Raw genomic sequence first — 24,024 nt, 5'->3', positions numbered from 1 at the left:
CGGTTTGATGCTGATAGCTGGAATCACCAACTTCACATCTCAGAGCCTTTGAAGCAAACAGAAAGAGGACAACACTGTGCCATGGACTGCAGGAAGCTAGAAGGGATGAATGACCAGAAAGGAAGCAAATCCTCCCAGAAGTGGCTGTCAGGCATGGGATAGTTTAGATACCAGGGCTTTGGAGAAAGGTTCTACATCTACTGTTGGACAGATTAAAAGATATTTAAGCTTCCAGATTATAAATAGCTTCTGAGAAGTTTGATAATACAGGATGACAAAACTCTGTGGGGTGGGAGGGCACTTCTGGAGATGGCCTGGTCCACCTCCCAGCTCAGGCAGGTCAGGGCTGTGCCTGGTTGGGTGCTGCTTATCTCCAAAGATGGAGACTTCATGCCCTCCCTGCTCATCTTGTGCCAGTGTCTGACCACCTTCACTCTATAAGAAGCCTTAAATTCTTTTTCCCCCCCATGTTTCAATTTGTGATTGTTGTCTCTTGTCCTGCTGCTGGGCCCCACTGAGAACAGCCCGGCTCCCTCCCCTTTTATGCTCACATCAGATGCTGATGCACATGGAGAAGATGCTTCCTCCAGGCTGAGCAGGCACAGCTCTCCCAGCCTCTCCTTCCATGACACAGTGCCATCAGACACTGAGATGTTACTGAAAATGGTTTTCTTGGACTGGAGTATTCCAGGAATTTCCCGTGTTTGAGGAATGTGTTTGACTCGCCCCATTTCTGCAGGGCTGTGTCTCTGCTGTGAGAAAAAGATTTCTTGTCAAAACCAGGATGTCACTGCTCTCTTTCAGTGCAGAAGTGTCACCTTAGCATCCAACTGGACAACTTAGGGCCTTTCCTAGCAAAAGCTGATGGATGGATCTCCCTTTCTTCATCTTTTTTGCTACCTCACTAGAGAGAGCCTTAGGAAAATCTTGCATTCATGATGTCTTTGCTTTGCTTAGAAATTATTTTAAGTTACAGGAAACATGACCATCTAATTAGATTCCCCTTCACAGATTAGATCATTCTTTCCATGAGCAACCTGTGATAAGGATGCTTAGTTTGGGTGAATGTGTAATGTACAGCAATCTCAGTTAGATTTTGCTTTAGCAGTAGTGATTTAAAAACTGAAATACTATTTTTGTTGTCACTCAAGACTGGATTTTATTTCACAATTGTTCTGTGTTTTGCAGAATTAAAATAGGTCTTTGTAGTGTCAGAGGCATTATTGTCATGGCTTTAAAAAGCTTCTTAAGCATACAGCATTTGTGTCTGCTTGCACAGTGAGAAGTCATAATGGAAGATATTAAAAATTACAGCTGGTCAAAAAGTCCAAGATCTTGAGAGGCAACGACAGTACTTCTTAGGCTCAGTACAACTGAGCTGTCACATACATACTGGGTTTCACATTTTCTCTTCCTTCTTCACTCATTCTTTACTCCAGTTACGTGATTAATTCTCCATTCATCATCCTATCTCACCCCTGTTTCTGTTCTTCATTGTCTTCTGCATGACCTGCTGTGCCTGAGCACTGCTAATGAGCCCAGTTACTCTCATGCCCCTCAGGTCTCTCCTTGTGAGTAGAAATCTTCCCACTCAGAGTTCCTTCTGTGTTGATAATATAATATGCAGAATAATATCATGGCAAGGCTTTCTGTATAGCACCTAATCTGGCCAATTCTTGATAGGGCAACAAAGCAATAGACACCATGCTTTACAGGGAAGCATAAACAAGTACCTATTTAATGTAGGACTCTTGGAAGCAATATAGAAATAACTTGCAAAAATATTTTACTGCATTGCACAATTGCTGTCTCAGAAAATGAGGAATGGCTGTAATAATTAAGGCACATTTTGTTCACTTTTTGCTTATTAAGCATTTCTCCTAAATATCTATTAGTAGGTTTAGCTTGTGTAATATTGATTTTCTTGTTTGTTCTAGTTTTAAAATAAAATGGACCCTCATATTCTATTAGAGATGCAGCATACTGGTTGCCTGGGATATTGGGAAATACATTTTAAAATACAGCATGAAGATTTTACTGTAACTGTAGCTCTGATGTTTTCTTTTGTTTGCACTGTGTTGTTTTTCTTTAGAAGTTGTTTCCAAAATTATGGTGAATGGAATTTTCTTTTCATGTCACCAAATGCTCTTTGTCTTGGCAGCATTCACAAGCACAGAGCTGGCAGAGAAAGTTAGGCAGGATTTGCCTGGGCATTTTCGAAGATGAGCACCCAGGAACTGAAATTTGAAATAATGTAGCCTGAGGTCAGGAATTTTTCCTTTAGAGAGTCAGTAAAGAACATGATTATCTGTAGTGTGTAAGAAGCCCGGGGTTTTCTAGATACATATGTACCATTGAAATAGGAAAGTATAATGGGCAATATTCTGTGCAGTGCTGCTTCCTAAACAATGCCAGTTAATAATAAGGGATTTGGGCCATTTTTCAAAGAGAGATGATATTTGCTGTCAATCCTTCCTTTCTTTTGGTGAGTTAGATAAAACAGTGCTAGGAGAATATGCATCATTTAATCTAATTTGAGCTTGCACCGTGCTTAACTCAAAGACAAATATGTTCTTGACATCAGGCATGTACCGTGCAGCACTGAAGCAGTGTGGTTTTGGCACACTGCGAGGAAATCTGCTGAAACAAGAAAGTGTTTGTTTGAGAGAGAGGGCTGGGAGAGGAGCGCGGGAGGGTCCCAGAGCAGAGGTAACCCCGAGCTGGGTGGTTCTCCGCGCTGTACCTGCGTAGGTGGAGCATTCCCTGGTGCCAGGGCGCTCCTCAGAGCTCACCAGGAGCTCCACGCAGCCCCTGCAAGAGCTCCTGCTCCCTACGGCGTGGCTGGGGCTCAGCACCGGGACAGAGCCGTCTGCTTTACCCCAGCACACATTTGCATTCCACAGGTCTGGGGAACTGCGTGACCACCCAACGCTGGGCGTTTAAAGCTGCTCGGGCTGGCAGCACAGCACTGCACATCCAGCTGCGCTGCACACACAAACTCCCCAGCCTCTGTGCTGGAAAGTGAGCTGCAAAGGATTTTTGTAGAAATTGCTTTTGGAGCAGGTACATTCCTGCACAGGCAGGATGTCCAAACCCTCTCGCTTGGCTCGACCTGTGTCGGCTAACACAGCTCCTAAATCGCCTTTGTCTAGGAAAGAAGATTTTAACAGCCGGTCACGAAAAATTAGGCTAGGGGAAAAGATTTTGAGAGCTGGCAGCGAAGGAAACCTGGTTAAACAGCATCAGCAGGAGCAGGTGGAAATCACAGAAAGGCTTGTGCCACGGAGGGCTCCTTTCCTGAAAGGTAACTGGTAATTTCATGCTGCAAAAAAATAATCAAATGCATTTGCAATCATTGTGCTTTTAATAAACCCCAAGCATCAGTTATTGCATAATATGGGGTATATGTGTGTATGTATGTGTGTGTGTTGTTTCTAAACAACAGATTCTTGTACGTAAAGCATTTGTTTTGAAAATAAAAGGGCTCAAAACATTTTTGTTGTGCAGTTTTGGCTGGGTGGTGTGTACAAGCTAAAAATGTTGAGCTGTCAAAATGGTAAATCAAAATCTTTTACAGTCTAAATGTGCTATTGTGTTGTAAAGCTTTATTTGAAATATTGGTTTGAAGTGGGAGAAGTGTGAGAAAGATTAAATAGGGGAAAATAAAGAGAAAATAGACATCAGTGCAGGCACAGAATCTTTAAACCCTGCAAGTAAAACTCTTCTTTGTGGGTCCTAAAAAGGCAGCTGAAACTATTTCTTGTATAAAAACTAAACAGATCAAGTGTATTTGGAAAGGCTTAAATGCTTTCAGAATGCAAACAAATGTGGAGGATAATATAAGATTACAATCTACTTTCACTGAGCTGTTGAGCAATGGGCTGCAGGAGCCCTGCCTCTTTTTAACTGAGTTTTTGTTACAGTACTCCTTAGAACTGCATTTAAAAGTAGCCATTTAATCTGCATGGTGTAAAATGAGGTAAATTGCCATTCAATCAGGAAATAAAAGTAGTACTATTTTAATTGTACTCTTCATAGAGTTTATATTTAAATATGAACAAGAAGTAGAATCTTTTCAGTACAGAATAAAAATTGCTGTCCCTCCATCCCAAATCCATAGGAAAAAGAAGTGTAGATTATAGACCTTTGTAACTTGAAACTGTACTTTCATTTCACACACATGACATCCAAGGTCACAGTTTTTATTCCCACCTGAATAAGGTTTAAAAGAATTTTTCTTTCCTGCAGCATGACTTTTATTATTTCACAAAGAAGGGAAAAGTGATGACACCTAGTCTTACTCAGATAATCTGTTTGTTTGAGACAGATGATCTGTTTGTTTCTACAAAGGAAACTGTGTTTGAAGCACTTTATTAATGGCAGAAGAGAGCAAATAGCAAAGCTGGAGGTGGGAGGGCTTAAATTACCAGTCTCACTCACAGAACTTCTTACTTATTTAGCACTGTAATGTGGAAACTCATTTCTGATCTTGAGATGTATTGCAAAAAAGGAAAACCTTTATTCCAAAAAACAATAGATGTAGAATTCTTTATGCCTTGGTAACCAATGTTTATTGATTTTATACTAAATTATATTTCCCAGTCAAGTTTTTAAAATTTGAAAACTTTCATAGAAAATCCTGTAACAGTATGTTTTTCACCAGGTTAAAGTTTTTTAAACAGCAGTTTATTCCCTTTGTATTTTCCCATTTATTTGGTGCATTGAGAAAAGGAAATCATGTGGGATTTACAGAACGAAAAGTGTATCCTTTTAATGGGATGTGATTTTTATGGCAATCGCTGTTCCTTTATCACTTTACTCACTTTATCACCTCACTTTATCAAAATGTTGTTGGGCTATGCTTTACAACTTCAAGCAAGGGTTTCAATCACTGCTTAGAATTTTAGGTGAAATTTCTGTAAAGGGAAATTTAGTGTATATCAGTAGTGCTGCAGCATGGCATGTGGTTTTAGTATTTATAGCTTACACTTACTGTCTTCTTGAGCGTGAATTAAACCCTGTTAAGTACTGGCTTTCTGCATTGGGATGGTTGTTTTAATTTAGGCAAGATGTTACTGTGAGTTGTTTTTGTAAGAGATGCTGAAGAACAAATATTGGTACTTCTGAAGGGAGCATACTATAAGTGAGATGGAAATGCACCGTGTGGGTTTTTTTCTCTGGAAATGGGATTGTCTGGATGACCCCCAGTAAACTCCAAACACTGTCCAAAGTGATTTGAAAGATGTTTTGTGAGAAGCAGGGACAGACCTGGGTGGTGGAGGGACAGCAGATATGGCAGAAGCCAAAAAACCATAGAAGCCACAAGGCAGGGCTCTGGGGCAAGCGCTGAGTAACACAGGTGAGCATTAACAGCAGCCAAGGTGTTCATGTGGTCTTGAAGTGGTAAAGAGGAAAAGTGGAAGAGGTGGCAGAGGGCAGGTATAGGCTGAATGAGATGGCTAAAGTAGGAAATGGCTTTTAGGTGGATCAAAGGGGCTGGAATAGAGAACTGGGAGCAGGAGATTCTGTTACATGGGGAGGGGGGTCCTAAACAACCTAACATGGAAGAGGAGTTTGACCAAATCTCATTCCTTGCTGTGTCATGTCAGTGAAACCCCGTGGTTGTATGTATGTGCACACAGGAGATCAAGCTGGCTTGTCTGGATTCTTTTCTACTGTGGAATTTTACATGGGCAACACAACACTGTTTCTGGTTTCCTTTATAGTTTTCAATTAATACCAAAGAGATAACATGAATGAGTGGTGCTAACAGCAATCCAGCAAAGTTCAGCGCATAACAGATAGGAAATACAAAATTGTGGCTATAATTTCAAGGACTGTAAAGCATGATGACTCATTTTAATTACATTATATGTTGGGGGGGTTCTACAGAATTCTTGCCCTGCATTGTGCAAGAGGAGTTGTACCTGAGAGATTGGGTTCTGTTAGCAGGGGGGCAGCTTGAGGCAGAGACAAAAGTAATCCTTGTAGGTAAAGTGGATCTCTCTGCCACTGAGGGCTGTGTGGCAGACAGACATGCTGCTTCAACTTTCACAAGGGAAGGCTGACTGTATGGATTTGTGGTTTGGTTTAGTTGCTGGATGTGCAAATCCGAGACCATGGGTTCTGATTTGCAGAGCTGAAACCACATAACAGTAACTGAAGTCAGTGTCAGCTGCAGTTTTATTGTGTGAAATACCGTCAAATGCAAAGGACTCAAGAAGGTCATTTTGTACTTACCTGTTACTCTTCATATGAATTTAATGGACAACTTAGACCATAATTTCTCTGGATACCAGGTTCATCTTGCTAAAAGAGAAAGGAAGTATTATTTTATAATGAGGAATACTTTGACCCAGGCTACAAAATTTGTTGCTTAGTCTTTAGACCAAGAGTGGGAAACAGGGTTGCAGAGACAGTCTGAGTCTGGCATTTCCCACCTGGTGAGGGACTTTGTTTGCAGACTGAACATCATTTAAGGATCTGCTGGTTTAAATAAAAGTGGAGATAGGTAAACTATTCTCTTTTAATTTTCACTTTCATGACTGAATCAATTAAAATAGGATTTCTTCACCTCTGGGATGTGTTACTGATTGGAGAACTTTATGAATTTCTGTTACCCATACTTTTCTCCAAGAAAAGCAGAGAATATACTAATGTTTGTCTTTTCAATTTCCTTCCTCTGTGCCCTTTTATTGAGTTTTGATATTTGCCTTATTACTTGGCTTCACATTGCTTCACTTTGCTTTATTTTTCACTCTATTTTTCTCCTTTGCAGTTTCCTCCCTGGTTTTTCCTCTGCCCTTTACTTTGCAGTTCATGGTGATTGGAATGCAAGCCAATACTTTTAGACTAAACCTTTGGTTATCTCATATTCAGCTGGGTCCAAAACTAGACAAAACCTGTTTGTTCCATCCCTAGTTATTAGAAGGGGGCCAAAGGACTTTGCGGATATAGTGGGATTCATAACTATGCTCTCTTCATGTGAAACAAGCAATGATAGCACCATAGAAAATGGAATTAATTACATTTTCCCTATTTTGTTTTTATGAAAAACTCCAGTGACCATATAGCCCATATATGTATTACTAATTATCTCCAAGAACATTATGGTTTTTAAATAGATATAGAATAATGGCCAAAGTTTAGGAAATATTCTGTCTGACATTTGAGTAATATCTATGGAATGTTTAAGGCCAAGAACTTTATTTGTCAGGAACTTCTATTTCACAGCATTTCCTGACAGGGATGTATCTACAAATACAGAACACATGTAAGACTAGGGGTTGGCTATCCAAGGAGGCTCATTATTAAAAGAATAGCAAAGCAAAGAATGTTAGTATTTAGCCTACAGTATTTTTGTTTCCTCTGCAACTGTTTTAGATTCATGAGGGCAGAGAAGAAAGATCTTGTATATATAGTACTTGTGTAAACAAATGTTCATTATTTCACAAAATTAATGCTAGATTTCTTCTTTACTACCAAGACTTTTCATTTTTCAAATTGAAATGCAGGTTTTTTACTGCGATCTAAAAAGGAAAAATCAGAAATTTTACTGTCTTTTAGAGTAGTCTGAAAAACTGTAGTGAAACTAGGGTTGGTATCAGATATGCAACATAATACAGTTAATGGTTCAAAATTTTGAGCTTGAGACATAGCTTTGATAACGTATAGGGACGATATTATTTCATTTTAGTATATTAGTATTAGAAATAGAGAAATAACATGGGCCATTAGATTACACAATAAATCTAGATAAAAAAATCAAGCTGAAAAAGAGCATTATTAAGATAACTCCTGGAATTTATAGTTGCAATGTAGAAACAGAGGCCAGCCATGAAACAGTAGACATTCTTTCAATTGCCTATATGAACATTTGTTTCTATATCTGCTGAAGGATGACTTCACCTGGAGGATTAATAGGGCAGCTGAACATGCCTCCTTCCAGCTAAGATTATGCAGTATATAAAGTGGAGTTATGGTTATTGAAAACTGAATGTCTGGACATTTGTTTAGGTAAAGAATAATTGGCCTACCTCTGTTCTTATTTGCTGTGAGATCATGACTCAGACCCAAGCATAAAGTATACTTGAACTGATTTTTTAAGCATGATTTCCTCCAAAAATTGGTCACGTCAAAAATACCTGGCAGGCTTTCTTTCATTGGTAACCTTTTTACCCATTATCTGAATTTGTGCAATTATGATGGAGAGGTAAGGGTCTCCAAAAAACTGCATTTCTATGATAAACTGTATATCACAGTATATACACTGAGCTGTGTGGGATATGCTGTTCTCTACCTGTCAAATAGTACATGTCTATATTTTTCTATAATGCTGTGGAAAATTTCTGGCTGGGTGGAGAGGGAAGACCTGATTGATACTGTGTTCAGGGAAGAGCTGCAGTGTGTGCTCAGCTCTCCTGCAGATCAGTGAGTTCACGTGTGGGTGACACCTCGTGAGAGCCATACACAAGGGACAAGTTTGGCTTGGAGCTCGCAGCTCCCATAATTCACTAGAAGAGAAAATTCAGATTATGGATGAGACTGCATGAATTCTGATGGTAACGTTTGGAAATAGAATGTATACTGCAGCCTAAGTATGATTCAGTTTACCAAGTCAGTAGTGAATCCCAAATAAAAAATAATAAAAGAAAAAGCTGCTTTGGAAACCAGGTTAGAGTAGTTGCCTTGCTTACAGAACTATTTTTCAATTGCAGAAAGTATAGCCACTTTAAAAGTTCTTCCTCTGGGACCTGGCAGGAAAAGGAGGAGAGCTCTATGCATCCCCTTGGGAAGCTCAAGATCTTCTGATTATTTTGCTGTAAGGGCATGAGGGATGAGCAAAAACTTCACCAATTTTTTCCACAACTCTTAAAAAGTTTAAACCATATAGATGAGGGAATCTTGGAGAGGTTACAGTTTTGGAGAAAATGAAGTAATATTTTAATAACTTTTGAACATTCATTTTTCCTCAAATTATGTCTTTCTGAAATCTGTCAGAGGTTTTTAAGTTTAGATCAAATTAAGGAAATTAATAGACGGCACAGACTGTAGGTATTCAAATGTTCCTCACTGGATTCCTGCTCTGTAAAGCAACATATCAATATCACTTTCACATCTTTAGGCTGTAGGTATATATTTTATACAGAGTGTATAATTTTTCAAGTATATACAAAATCTGTAACAGTGGAAGAATGTCACCTAAGTGACATGACTTAATTGGAACCACAGTATTTCAGTATTAGAGATTTCAGTGGGTGTCAGTCAAACAGTACATGCAAATCTGAACTTATTTAGCAAATTTTGAATGAGAAGGCTCAGAAATATTAGTCCTACTGTCAAAATCCCCTCAAGCCTGACTGTTTCTGTGAAACAGGTTTTTTCTATCCAGAACTGACCCTATTAATACAGGATGTATCATTTTTGAGTGTACCCTTTTATCAAAACAAGAGCTAGATTTTGAATCGAAAGCATAACTTTCAGATTTATCCATTTATTTAATGCTGTGGATATTCTAGTAGGTTAAAAAGTTACTTGTGAGTCCTGAGTTAATTTGTATGATGTCAAGACAGAAGTTTTTCTACTTTTGAGAGGGTTTTGACTGAAAATGGAAAGAATATCACTGAAATACAGTGACAAGAAATAAGAATGCTCATTTATTTAACATGTACTTGATACTCTATGTGTTCTTTTGGTGGATGGACTGAAGTGTCCTTCTAGGCTGAAAGGCAGCTCCCATCTCTATCTGTTGTTATTCTTGTCTGCTAATTAAGTGATGAATCAAACTTCTTTAATTGTCAGGTTAGCTCACATCATCCTCTGAAATGGGATTTTCAAAGCTGGACATGGTCCTCCATCACCGAGTGCAGTGGAAGGATTATGTTACAATTATTGTGGATAAATGTTTATAAATCCTAGTGCAAGTAGAGTTTTTTTGCACAATGGCATGGTAATGTTTTAAGCTTCTGATTAACTCCTAAAGCTATTTTTGCTGTTGATCATCTTTTAACTTTAGGCATTGAGGGTTTCCCCCTGACCCAGAAACACAATCATTCCAGCTGATCTTAATTCCTGAATCCTTTCTAGTATTATAAGTGAAGACACAACATCAGCTCTTTTCAAATCTTCTGGTATTTCATCCATCTTGTGTGAATTCAGGTAAATATTAAGAACGCAGAAATACTCATCTGTTAGTTCTTGTAGTGCCCTAGAATGAGATCTGTAAGATCCCAGCACACTGTCTGGTTTCATTCCTTTCCTTTTTAGATCTTCTTGCTGGTATTAATTATGGAAGACACATGGTCACAGCTCACCCTCCTCTTGAAGTCTGATATGAGAAAGGCATTCAAAATTCTGCTTTCCCCACACCATTTGTTAAAAACTGTCTTTTCCCATTGAGTAATGGATCCATCTTTTCTTTGCCCTTCCTCTGGCAATAAGTAGTCACTCAGGCCTGCTGTTCATTTTAAGGAGAGGAAAAACATTCTGGGCCCAGTCATGAACCAGTTAAAAAAAAAAAAAGGCAAATCTGCAGACACATGAAAAATCAAAACATCTGGAATGCACAGCTAGCTGGCTGAACACATCCAGGGTATTAGGATCCAGACATTTAAGAGCAGGCAAAGCTGTACTATTACTGGGAAATAAGTTTTATGATGGCCATCTCTTGCTGACATAGGTTGAGGTTGTGTCCTGCCCTAGATAAAATTTATCTTGAGCCTCATACTTTGAGTTTGTGAACATGCTAAGGTCCTTGCTGCAGCTTCAGCATATGAGTAACTTCCCTTGCAGTGAAAACTTTGGAGACCTCTCCTCAGCCTTATGTCTTCCAATACAGATTCATCTGCAGCATCTGGATGTGGCATAGACAGACTTCATTAATTGTTTGAAATTAAACTTTCTAAGCACCTCTTGTTAGAAGACATGGGAAAAGAGGTTTAGGCAGAGGAGGTGTAATACAGCCCTGATGTGTGAGGTGCAGGCACTGCCTGTCTAACATGAAAGCTTCACAGACAGCTGTGCTGCCTGGCTGCATCTTGGCTATCACCTGGAAGGTGCTTCACCTTCTTTTGAGGCTGCAGATGTACCTTTGCCAGTGATGTTCTGCCTGTCTGGAGATGGTCCCTCTCTCCCCATACCTGTATGGCTGCCAGAGCCAGGAGATTACGACCCCTTTCTCTCTCATGTACCAATTTCATTAGGGCAGAGGATAAATACTGAGCATATCACTAGTGAGGGTGATCAGATAGTACCTGGAAGCATTAAAATTAATCCAGCAGTTTGAGACCAACATCCAGCTTCCCTTAAACACGCTTTATGCTGACCTGTAAGTTATTATTTTGTGGCAGAGATTTCTCAATGAAGCCTTGAGTACATGATAAATGACCTCATTCACATACTGGACATTCCAGGCAATGTTAAAATCATGCACTCGGTTCATGCACTAGCCATGCAAACTCACATGTTACACTTGGCTGTTTTCCAGCCTGCACACCTCTCTGTGCAGTTTGCTTTTCCTACTGATCCTGTACCCACCCTTTGTCATTATCTGAGGCTCACCCACTGCCTTTCTGTGTTTCCCACTGTTATACAGTGTATGCACTTACAGGATTCAGTTTATCTTTGTGCTGAATTACCTCTCATATTACCAGAAGGGAAGTATCACTTTGAATGCTGTCTTGACATCTTAGAACTAACTGAGCTCTTCCTTTGCAGGGCTCTGTAGCTCACAGCCCTGTGTTCTGCAATGGTTTGCATGCTCCATGGCTGGGCAAGAGCCTTGGTGTGGGGGAAAGCTGCAGCTTTTAGGCAAATCAGACTACTAACATGGAAAGCTGTCTCAACACAACCTCAGAAATCCTTCCAGATCAAGCAAACAGTTAAAATTGTTCTGCCTTTAATGATGGTTTAAATAGGTTCTGGCACCAGAGCATCCTTTGGAATGTTTGGGCACATGCACATGGATACCTCTACACGAGTCCTCTGCCTGCAGCTGCCAGGGGAGTTTCTGGGAGACACAGTGGTGGTGGTTATTGCTGAGTAAATATCAGACTGGATTAGCTGCTCAGGAGATAGTTTTAAGTAGGAAAAAAGTGTAACTAGAATTTGCTGATGACAAAGTGTTGGTTTATAGTACCTTGTTTTGTTGGGCTTTGTTTTTAACAACATCAAATTGATGTATATCACTGCATATAAAGTAAATCGAGGAGCAAACTATACTTGTTCCAAGTAATCTAATTCTGCAATTTTAAAGGAGTTAAGAGGCTGATCAACCATACAGTATTTGTCCATGAAAGATACTTTTGTTCAGATGCCACTATGTCCTAATATTAAAAGCATAGCAAAGAGGAGCTTAACTTATGTCATATTTTGTTTGTTTGTTTTCCACATTCTTACAAACCAGTCTTTGCTGGCAAGTTATGATGGAATTGTAGAGACTCATTCTAAGTAACCCACTGCAGTGCTTGTCTTCACAACTGCTGAAATTAGGGAATGGTGATCCATAGCATCAGGGCAGCTGCTGCTTGTTAGCTGGGTCGTTTGGAGCAGACAAAACAATTCCTTCCTGCTTAACTGGCAAGTTATTTTAATGGAGTGTAAATTAAAGATTTCAGTGGTGTTCCTAGTTGCATGAAATCCCCGTGGGTGCCTTACTGACATGACCTCTTCTAACATTAATGCTGATGTTGTTGTTTGTTCTGGGGGTGTTAGGAGTTGCTGCCTCATCCTGGATGCCATGGAACTACTCCCTGAAATCATCTAGGAGCTTCATTTAGCAATATCCTCCTGTTTCAAGGACTGAATACCAGTGGCAATAGCCTTGATCTCTCCTTTTACTCATGTGCTAAATCTAAACTATGCATCCAGAGATAAAAATGGTGGCCTGTAGTCATCTTCTGTATTTAGTAATTCCTGTTCAGCCTTGAATGAAAACTGTAATTTTTCAAGTCAAAAATGGACTGCCTTTTAATTTCTTTTTTAGTCAGCTAATCACTGAAAATTCAGAAACTCATATTTTGTCAAAAGAAGGAAATTTCCACCAGTGCAAAGCCAAAAGCTTTAGGAGAAAAATGTGTAATGCTCCAGGCTGCTTCCCTAGTGCATGGTAAAGAACATTGCTGCATGGTAGAGAACATTGCTCCATCACAGCTGACCCCTGAAGATACACAGATGTGAACTACAGTACCAGTTTAATAAAGATTTCTGTATTTCCTCTCAATAGTAACACAGGAATTAAATTTTAAATGACAAGTTACAGCTAAAACACTGATTTTTCTTTAGTGTCTGCTCTGTCCATAAGCACAGGCCTTATTCCAGATGACATGATAGAGATTTTTCCAAACCCTCTGTGAAAATATTGGTAGAAAATAGCAGGTGCAGCCTTAATTTTCATTCTTCATCACAGCATGTTTAAGCTCACAGTCCTAACACCAGTTGGTTTTTATCTTCCTCAAAAAGTTCTGTAATGCTTATCAGTACATTGACATTCCTGACAGCTGGAGCTGTTCTGTGCTGTTCAATGGCATGCAACAACTCATATCTTTATATCCCATAGAACATATATCTATTTATTTCATATAATAATTCTGATAAAATGTCATCTCTCAAGCAGAAGTGTTGTCATGTTACATGTTTGGAAGCCAAATCCAATAGTTACTGACCATTTTAAAATGATGCTGATAGGATGTGTGGCTGATGAGCCCAGGCACTCAGGAGTTTGTCAGACACTGTTCTGGAGAGATATGAGAGGAAGTTTACCCAAGTGTCCTTATCTCTCCAGGAGGCACATTGTATTCTGTAGCAGTAAGGAAATGCAGCCAGCTGATGGTACTAGATATTCTTGCATCATTGAAAAAGCTAACACGTGAGATGAAAATCCTGTAGATTGTGACAGAACTATTTCTAAAGAGAGTTTCTTAACCTTTTAAAAAGATTGTAAGTAAATTTGTTTATTATTTTCATCTGTAAGTTTGCTTAGAGGGCATTAAGAGCAGGTACAGGTCCACTTACAGTTTGAATCCTTTTCTATGCATATGTTTGCCATGAAGATGTGATGAAGTGTTTGCCATGAAGATGTGATGAAGTGGCCACTGCCGGGCCTGTGGGCAGTGTCAGTGTGGAATGGCAATCTGCTCATTGCCAGGACTGAGCATCCCTGATCAGAAGATTTGTTTAAAAAATACGTGTTTTGGTCAGTGGAAATACAGACACAGCCTGTGCCTATGGATGGAACAGCCAGGACTGCCTTACCTCAGTCATGCCATGGGTGCCTTTTGGGGCAGGGCATGGATTGCTTGGTGGATTAAAAGTGCTGTAAAGGAAGGGGATGAGGTGTGTGTTAGGAGCTTCTTTGGAAGCTGAATTCTCAACAAAATTGGTGGCAGAATCTGTGTTTTCTTTTCACCATGATGATACATGGTTGAAATACTTGAAGCCCTTGTAAAGGATTATGAATTTTTTAAATGAAAGGTGATATACATGCAGACAACATTACTGATATTTTCAAAGGAAAAACTGAATGAGCATCTGATAGCACTTGTGTTGAAGATGATAAAAATACTGTGTAAGATCTCTTTTAAATTACCACAAAATTACTTGTACAGAAATTGATATAAATACCTTTTTAGTCTTCAGTGATTTTCAAAAGAATACATTCAGTAACTTCAAAACAAGTTCCAAGTACTTCAGCTTTAATTTTGTGATTAGATGTTTCTAAGGCTTGAAAGAAGTACATGTGAGCTCTGAGCTTTTCTGTTTTACTTTCTTAGTTCACTGAAACAGGACTTATATAGACTAGAGGTAAAGAAAGCAAGCACCCTTACCACTTATTATGTTATGTGATCTTTGCACAGGCAAGCCTTGTAAAATCAGCAGCATTTTTAGGATGCTTGATAGTTACACAAGATATTTATACACTTTTTCAGAAGGGAAGTGCTGTGAAACTGTCATAAACCTTATTTCCAACAGAGCAAAAACCCCCAAAGAACTAAAAAAAAATAGTGGGTTTGGATGATGCAATCAGTATGAAATGCACCCTATCTGCATTGGTACTAAACATTGTCATAAATATTTTTAATTATCACATGATTTTGCTTAACCAAAGTGATGTGTATTCAGCAGTTCTATTGAGTAGCCATAGTCCATATTCATAGATATGTGGATTTCAGTTTTTTGATGTGTCTTGATATCTCAAACAGCCAGCTGTAAGGAGGGGAAGAAGAGTGACTTGCACTAGTAGATTTAACTGGTCACTCATCTATTCACTCAGTGTACAGGCTACAGAGTGCTTAGGCTTTGTTTGACAGCAAACAAGATTTATGGTTTCTCCTAGCCTTAAGAAAATTCTTGCACAGTAGGAGTAATGCAATTCCTTATTTATCTGTCTGGTTTTGGTCTCACCTTCATCTGTCTGTAGGAGCTGGGGAGCCCTTCATCTATCGGCAGCAGGCAGCCTGAGCACTGTTGCTCTGTGTAATCAGCCCTGCTGCAGCCCTCCGGACAGGCGGAGAGCTGGAGAGCACATTTCCTCAGCCAGGTACCCTCTGGTGGCTGCACACTCCCGTTTCACCAGCCAAGGGGGGCCAGGACGTGTGTCTGTCTGTGTCCCCTGGGCAGCAGGGAGGGAGCTCTGTCTGCAGCCTGTCACATGTGCCACTGTTCCCCGAGCACCTGATGAGCTGCAAGGCTGAGCTGTGGGGAGGGCACTGATGCTGTATTGGATGTGCCTGCTGAGCAGGTGTCTGTGTAATGATAGTAAATAACATTGACCAGCAACATATCAGCATGCTCAGTGTCACAATAATATAACCCACTCTGCCTTGCCGGGTATTTACTGTCTCTAATATCAGGTTTACAATTTGTAGCTAGGTTAATCTAGTAGTATGCTTGTATTTTATGAAATACTTTGTCTTAATATAGTAATGTAAACATTACCTTTAAAAGGTTCTGGTATTTCTTCCACCTTCTTTCCAATACATTTGACTCCAAAGAAATTCTTTTTAACTGTTTCTGCAGTTTATAAAGAAATGTGTCCACTTATTAAATCCAGACGTGCCATTTGTTAAAGGAATTGCATCCTGTGAGACATCCTGGAGAATGTTCCTTTCATCTTTTAAAAACTGCTTCAGTTAAATAAAATGGGTATTCAGTCTCCCTGAGTTCACTTTAGTGAATGCTGTAATGCTGACTTCAAAATAATAGGGTATCTGGAAGGAGCATGTTCCTTCCTGCTAAGCTGAAGTTCTGGTATTTTTAGTACAGTACAAGATGCCTTATAAATGTTGTATCTGGACAACTGAGCATAATGCATCTAAAGACAACTCTTCTGGTTTCATGAAAGTCTTCTTATTATAAATTATTGGGGGAACAAGAGATAGGAGAAAGCTTTGGGATCATACTGCTAATTCCATCTGGTAAAGTCTAGACTGCATTGAATGGGCAGTTTGAGATCTGGGTCACTTTATGATAGTACTGATAGATGACTGTAATTGGACTCAGAGACACTGAAATGAGAGAGAAGTAAAGAGGTTAAGAATTCTTGGCTGGGCTGTGAATCTGTCTGATGTTATTGTTAATGCATTAAAATAGTATGTACTGTATATTGATAGACCATTGTTTTAAAATTATTCAGTGTTGTTCTCTTCTTTTGTCAGCATTTTAGGTGCATTAAATTACTAAAGAAAATTTTAAAAATGCTGTGAGCGCAGGCATCCAAGTGAGCTCCTGCATGCCAGATGAATGTCTAAAAATTAAATCACATGTTGAGTTTAGATTGTGATCATTATTGATTACCTGCAGAGACCAGATGGGGACACAAAAAGGGATCTGGAGAGTAAAATATTTTCTGGTTGTAAGGGCATGAGATACCTGAACCTGAAAAGAAACAGGAGAGGAATGGGAAATGTTCTTACAAATGCTGTTTTGAGTGAAGAATGACTCCTGTTGGAGTGGATCAACAAGGACCATAAAAAGATGGAGAATGACACAGGCGAGAGCTGAGATGATCTCTGATAGATCTGTTCAGTAGATCATCCCTAGATGAGAAGACAAAGCAAGAAAGAGTTGAAGACTTGAAAGCAAGAAAGTTTCAGGCAGCTTCATTATTATATGTCAGAAACAAAATAAGGTCATTGTGAGTGGTGGACAGTATGCAGCTCCCTCATTTTGTGGGATTGATGAGAATAGTTTTAAATTTATGAAAAGGGACACGGGAGAAAGTGCAAGAGAGACCCATGCGATGCCTGTACAAGCCTTGAAGGCACAGAGAAATTAAAATTGGACAAATGAGACTACAAAAGTGGATAAAGGAATGGTATTATGAGGTGATAGCCAGCAAGGACAAGCTAGTTCCACTGTTAGAAAAGTCTTGACATGAAGATTTAGTTATGGAAAAAATCCCATCTCGTCTGGCTGGGAGTTGGGTGAGGTCAGTGTGAATTGTGGAATTGTTGTTGCATCAGTGTGAGAATCCAGGCAGGTGCAGAGAAGCTATCTATGCTAAAGGGAAATGAGGTGTTAGCCCAAAAATGTCAGTGTGTCCAGGAAGCCTTGTGTTGGCAAGTAGAATCAGTTGGGTGTCTGCACACGTTAAGGGCAGAAAGCTTTGAGAAAAGGAAGATGGGATGAAAATATCACCTCCATAAATAAAGAGAAAAAAAGGAAGAAAAAGTAAGATAAAAGCTTTAGTGAGGTAGTGTCACAGCAATCCAAAGGTGGATGGGAATAAAGACAGGGAGAGAATGACTCAGAAACCAACATAGGTCTGTGAGGTTTCCAGTGGGCAAATATTTGAGAGGTTGCAGGCAGCAGTTAATTTATCTGGAATAAAAAGTGCAGGGACTACTATATAAGGCAGGCATGAATGTCATCCTTAGCCCAAGGTTCAAAAAAGCTGCTTGAAATAATAAAAAATATATAATTGAGATACATTGTAAAACAGTTCCCTGTGTTTCATTGTATAAATAATGATCCTAAAAATAGTATTAAGCATAAGCAAGGAGTCTAAAGGTAATGGAAAGAGGATTGGCCTATACAAAGAACTGTACCACAAAATTCAGAAAACGTGAGAATGAATTGTAAATGTCTAAGAAACTACTTAACAAAGATGTAAGTATTTTTTTAAAAATAAAAATTGCAAAAAGTAGAGAAGAATGGAAATGCTGTCAGTGGAAAAAAACCTAGAATTTTGACATGAATGGTGATTTAGATGGATGGGGTTTAGATGTAATAGGTAGCACTCCTCATATTTTAATGATTCTATAGAACCTGAAACAAATGCAGGGCATCTAATAGCAATGATTATGCAGAGATGGAAATTCTTACCTCCAGGGGGAAGCAAAACTTAAATTATGTAATTGTTTCAATCAGAAGAGACCATATCATCCACATCCAAGAACTTGCATAATATTCCAATTCCAAAAGCAAGTACTTTTAATAAATATATCACATCAGTTGGTATTACCTGGGGAAATAAATGAAAAATAGTACTTAAATTGGAAAAAAATTACTCCATTAGAGAGCATTACTGTAATCTCGATAGTATGTAAAATCTTTACAAAAAAAGGGAAAGATTTTAAGGAAAGAATAAGCACATGACACAAAACATGGTAAGTTAAGATACAATGTAGGATCTCCACAAGGAGGTCATGCCTGATTAAGCTGATGCCTTTAGTAGAAAAAATAGCTAAGTTAATTCTCTAACCAAAAGAAGTAATGACATATCCACATGGGCTTCAGTAAAATACTGTACTTGTCATCTGCTGAGTAGAGATTTGTTCACATAGGAATTACAAATGAGTTGTAGGAGGGGAAAAAGAATGAGAAAATTAACTAGAAGGAAAATTGGAGCTGGAGGATGGGTTGGAGGTCACCAAAGGATTTCCCAAGCACTGACTATGGGATCAGTCTTAGGAAATGTTTCCTTTACTGATTGTACCACGAAAGCAACAATACTGGGAAAAAAAGTCTTGACACAAGTTATCAGAAGGATTGTGCTGAAGACTGGAGTTTCTTCTTCATTTAGAAGAAATGGGATGAGCATATGCGTTGGAGAATATGACAGACTGCTGTCAGAAGTGAAGGGCTGTGGATGAGGGAGTTTGTATCAGGGAGAGGCTGGACTGGCATGGGAGTGCTAGTCGCTCACATGGGAGTGCAATTATCAAAGATAATTGAGGCATCAAAATGAGACTTGTGTGGAAAGTAGACAGATTTGATTCTAGCATGGATCACCTGGCAGTATAAGGAAATATATTTCCCATGCAAGGAAGCCTTAGTGCTGCTTGGTATGTGTAAAGTATAACAAACAAAAAATCTGTGCCAGTGTGATCATATATATGTAACAAAAGTAAATTTAAACTGTTTCAGGAGCCTAGGCAGGTTTCTAAAATGCCTTGGGGAGGGGAGAGACTATTTTATGAGGGGAGAATAAAATCCTTGATTTGTCTGACTCTGTAAAAAGGAAAATTGTGAGGAAATACAGTTGCTGTCTCACACAGAGAAGGATTTGTATATAAAAGATAGTTCTAGCACAAAAAGAAATAATTGCACACTGATCTTGAGAATCTGTGGGCTGGAAATTTAGGCAGCTTTCAAATAAAAAGCACAGTGGGAAAAGGCACCTGACTAATTTTTAGAAGAAAAATGTGTTGATTAATGAAAAATAGTATATCATGTAGTGCTGCCTACAGGAAGGGATTTGTAATAAAATTGATTTCTCTTCCTAATGAAAGGAGACACTGGAAAGATGGGGAGGGAAGACTTTAAAATAATACTGGTAAAGGTAACATTGTGATATACTTGCAAATTATGAAACTCATGTGGTTTTGATTCAGAAGGATGGAAAGCCCCATATAATACAGATGTCCCCAAAAACTACATACCACAATAGGTTTTTAAACAGAATTTTGCTTTTCTGGGGAGACTTAGACTAATTTGGCCCCTTTTTACTTTTTGGAGAGTTTTGTTAAATGAAAACCTACCTACATTTCTAAGCATTTTAAACATTTTTTTCTGCTTTCTTTCAGTAAAAGTGATTTTCACACTGTATATCTGAATAAAAAAAAGGAAAACCATACTGCATCTGGAATTTTGCTGAGTTTTTCACGTAAAGCCTTGATGTATGCCAAATGTGACTATATTTTGCTATATATTTATAACAGTAATTATTTTTGATGTTACTTCTCTGCAGTAAAACACAATTTCTTGCAACTTATGGGAAGCATAAACTTTATTACTCTCATATTTAGCAGAGAGAAGAAAATCTCACAGCATATGAGTAGTTAGTGCCTTGTATTAATATTTCTATGATTAGTATGAGAAGTTGAGCTGATTATTTTTATAGCCCGATTAAAAAAGTAGAATTGTATAAATGGGCTTAGTGCAGTGCTGTGTAATGTAATCCTCCTCATGGCAGCAAAGAAGGAGGAAAGGTTTCTGCTGGAAATGGCATTTGGTGTAGCTCAGTAATGCAGTCTTTCCTACAACAGCACAGAAAGATATTGGCAGCCTCAGGCTATGTTTTCTATAATGTCACTTTAGGTATTCCGGTTTTTTTGGGCTTCCTTTTTCAGCTTGAAGGAATTAATTCCCATTGAGATGGAAAAGATCCGTATCTGAAATAGCGTAAATTGTTTGTTGATTTTGTGAATCGTGTAAGTCATAGTGTGAGCAAAATCAAATCTCTGACTTTGATGGTGTGCTGTGAACTTTCTCCCTCCGCCAAAATGTTTGTCCTTGGAGGTGATACACGGTGGGAGATTTCTGAGGGCAAAGATACAGTGATTTGTTCCCGGAACTAGAGCATTGGGTTAAGTGTTTTCCTTGTTTGTTATTCTTTCCAATTCGTTTCAAGTAAATGATGATCATTTACACAGACTTGGAGAGCCTGGTGAATAAATGAATCCCAGGAAAATATTAGGCGATTGCCCACAGTCTTGTTTACAAGAGACAGTGTTTTCAGAGAGGCAGAAGGATTCCTGCAGGAGGGTGGCATTTGTGACAGCTGCCACAGGGCAGGAGCCAGCCATGAGCTCTGTTGGGCTGCTGTTATCCTGCCATTTCCCCTGAAAATGGGTAGTCCTGCTGCACATGTAATGCCTTTTGGAATTTTGGCTCTATCAATGCAATTGCATTGCTTCCAGCTCAGTTATGATGGAGGAGCTAAGATGGGAATCTGGTGTAGGGTCCTGCTGGGGGAGGATGTCCCCGTGCCTGCCAGCTTGGCCCTGCTGCCTGTGAGCAGTGGCATCCTTGCTAAGCTGGGCACTGCCAGGTAGGAGGAGTGACCTGTGCAAGGCAAGGGATCTGTTTGAGCCCTGCAGAGATGCAGAACTGGATATGGCCTTGTCCTGGATTTGCACTATTCTCAGGCTGGATTTGCACTGTTCTTGCTTTCAGCAAGGTCACCGTGGGTGGGAGCATGTGGAGGGATTTCTCTGCCAGGCAATGATGAGTCACCAGTGGGACTCACCACAGGTGGGAGACTGCTTATTTCGGGAATTACAAACGATCTGCTGGTTAAGGAATGTAGGTGGAATAGGGATGGGCCCATTATGAAGTTAGCCTAGTTGCAAGTTTGTAATTTCTCAATAAATCTTCTCCCTCAATATTTTTGTTTTGAATGTTCAGAACAACTTTGCATTTCATAGCTAAATATACTGGTGGGTTTTGCGTTATTTCCTGCTTAGACATAACTAGGGCATGCGGAGTATCTTGGAGAAGATCTAAGATAGCTATCATCTGAGATTTCTGTCCTCAATTTGCAGACCATGCTGTGCAACAAAATTTGAATATTCATTTTGAACTTTTGGGGTTTGCTTATTCAAACTATTTGAAATTCGCCAATCATTATCAAAGCTAAAATCATCTTCTCTTTGCTTCAGTTACTGACAGAGATTGCAAATTCCTACTTGGGAGAGTAGTCAGTGTGGGAAGATGGACCACATAGCTCCAACTTTGAAAGTGGGACAGTCCAAGTTTAATGTTCTATTTTCTGTTTAAAAAACCCCCTAAACCAATGGAGAAAGAACATCTAAAAACTTATATTTCCTTTTTGAAATTTATAAATAGAGGCAATTCTCCCTTAGCAAGCTGTAATAGCCACATTTGCTGTTTGCTTGTTTATTTAAGCAATGATGAAGTTACATAACTTTTTGTTAGGTAATACATTCATCAACATTAGCAAAGTCAGTTCTTGTCTTTCATATCTGGATATACAGTTTCCCCACTTTGCCTTCTTCTTTTATAGGAATGACATAGTTTTAGCCCCTGACCAACTGAGCTTCAAGAGCAGAATGTGGTGTCAATGGAGTGCCCAGCTCACCATCCTTCATGAAATAGGTTTCTAGAATGCAATTTGTGGTTGCATGTGTGACACAGACTGCCAAAGTTTGTCTTGTAGTCAAGATTTAAAATGTTATTTCTATTCATTATGGTTTTCTTTCCTTTAGCTTTATTTTGTCTTACTCCCTTACCCTTCCTTTGCCCTCCCTCAGCTTTCTCACCTCCAATTCTCCCCATTGTAACAAGCTTTTATTTCCCTTTGCTGCCTCACTGTGCCTGGCATTAGTTTATGTTGTTTCTCCTGTTCTCTCTGTATATTTTTCTTTCTTCTAATTTTGTGATAGACCACTGTCTATGTTTGGATGAAGTGAGAGTGAATAAACATGGTCCTGAGGACGAAAATTTAATGCTTCAATGGCCAAGTCCATGGCTGTAGCAGTAACACAGTCAGTTTGAGTGCTGAAGGCCAGCAGACCACATCTTCCTTAAAATAAGGGATGAGAAAGCCCATTTTTTCCCTGCCATTGCATAATATAAAGTTGGTTGCCCTTCAAAGTTATCTGAGTGGCTGAATGGAATTTTTTCATGCCCCTGCACTGGGCAATCAAGAAGCAGAGGAGTCCATGTGTGACACAAGAGGCTGATGGTAGGGGAGAAACCTTTGACAAATTTAGAAGGGAAGGGATTTATCTGACTCCTCAAGGGGAAAATTACTGATTCTTGCACTCACAGGATGCTTCTATGAGATAGTGTGAAATGAGCACCTTCAGGACTCAGAGCCTCTTTGCAAGGGCTTCCATTGCACTGCACCATGAAATCAAAGGCAGGAAAGGAGAAGTTTTTCCCCCTGGTTTGCCTGCAGATGGCCACATCAATATGACAGACCATGTTACTTTGGTGAAAGAATCATTCCTGACTGGGCTGTGTGCATTTTCCTTTTGTATGGAAGAGGAATGCTCTTGCCAGAGCAGGCAGTGCCCCCTCTGTCTGCAAAGCGGAACATGTTGTCTACAGAAGCAGAAACATACTTGTGATGAGAGGGGAAAAAATATTAATCCTTTCAAGAATTAATTTTCCAGACTATGCTTTTGCAAGGTTCTGAGTGTGTAACCTGAAGCTGCTTATCTTTGATAAGGATAGAGGGGAAGGGCAGATTTCTGTGGACAGGAAAGAAGAGAAACAGCTAAGCACAGACTCTAGGTGCACCACAGGTAACTTTATGTGTTTCTATAAACTGAAATGTGATTGGAAAAATGACTAGTTTCTGAATGTGGAAAATGAGAAGGTAGAAAGTGGTCCTTTGGCGTTGAGGATGAGCATTGCTGGGACTGGGGATGGCCTGGCAGGGCAGCCAGCACGTCCCTCGAGTGCTGGGTGTGCATCCCTCCCTGCTGCTCCGGGTGCCTGCAAAGGGACATCCTGAGCCAGCCAGCTCCTCACGCCTGGAATCTGTGCCTCAGCAGGGAGCCTGGAGCAGGAAACCCTTCAGCACACACAAATTCAGAGCTCCTTTCCTTTTCCTTCAGATGTCCTCACACTGCTGTGACACATGGGAGTGAAGTGGTGATAAATGTCACTGGGAGTACAAGGGACCTGCTCAAAGGCTCAGGGGGACTCTGCTGCCTTAAATTTGTATCCATTGGAAAAATATATATTTTTAATAAAAGTTCTGGGGTTTTCTTAAGATAGAATGGGGTATGATGAGAAATGTAGAAGAATGGAAAAAGCTCAAGAGATTTCACG

The 24,024-nt window shown here is 39.5% G+C and overlaps 1 protein-coding gene across 9 annotated transcripts in view; it reads left to right on the top strand.

Annotated features, from left to right (window-relative positions):
* Positions 1 to 2,757: 2,757 nt before the first annotated feature.
* The window catches only part of KIAA1217 (KIAA1217 ortholog), a 234,050-nt gene continuing 212,783 nt past the window's right edge, over positions 2,758 to 24,024 (top strand). For 2 of the 9 annotated variants that reach the window (XM_074534851.1, XM_074534842.1), the window contains exon 1: positions 2,769 to 3,304. In XM_074534851.1, the coding sequence (XP_074390952.1) occupies positions 3,085 to 3,304 (220 nt within the window). In that variant the 5' untranslated portion in view covers positions 2,769 to 3,084. Of the gene's footprint in view, positions 3,305 to 24,024 lie in introns of all 9 variants that reach the window. The other 7 variants (XM_074534797.1, XM_074534803.1, XM_074534809.1 and 4 more) reach the window with 7 other exon arrangements.

The sequence above is a fragment of the Zonotrichia albicollis genome, chromosome 1 (genome assembly GCF_047830755.1).
Source record: "Zonotrichia albicollis isolate bZonAlb1 chromosome 1, bZonAlb1.hap1, whole genome shotgun sequence".
NCBI classification, from domain to species: Eukaryota; Metazoa; Chordata; class Aves; order Passeriformes; family Passerellidae; genus Zonotrichia; species Zonotrichia albicollis.
The sequence above is the reverse complement of the archived record's forward strand: the minus strand, read 5'-3'. Positions and strand labels throughout refer to the sequence as shown.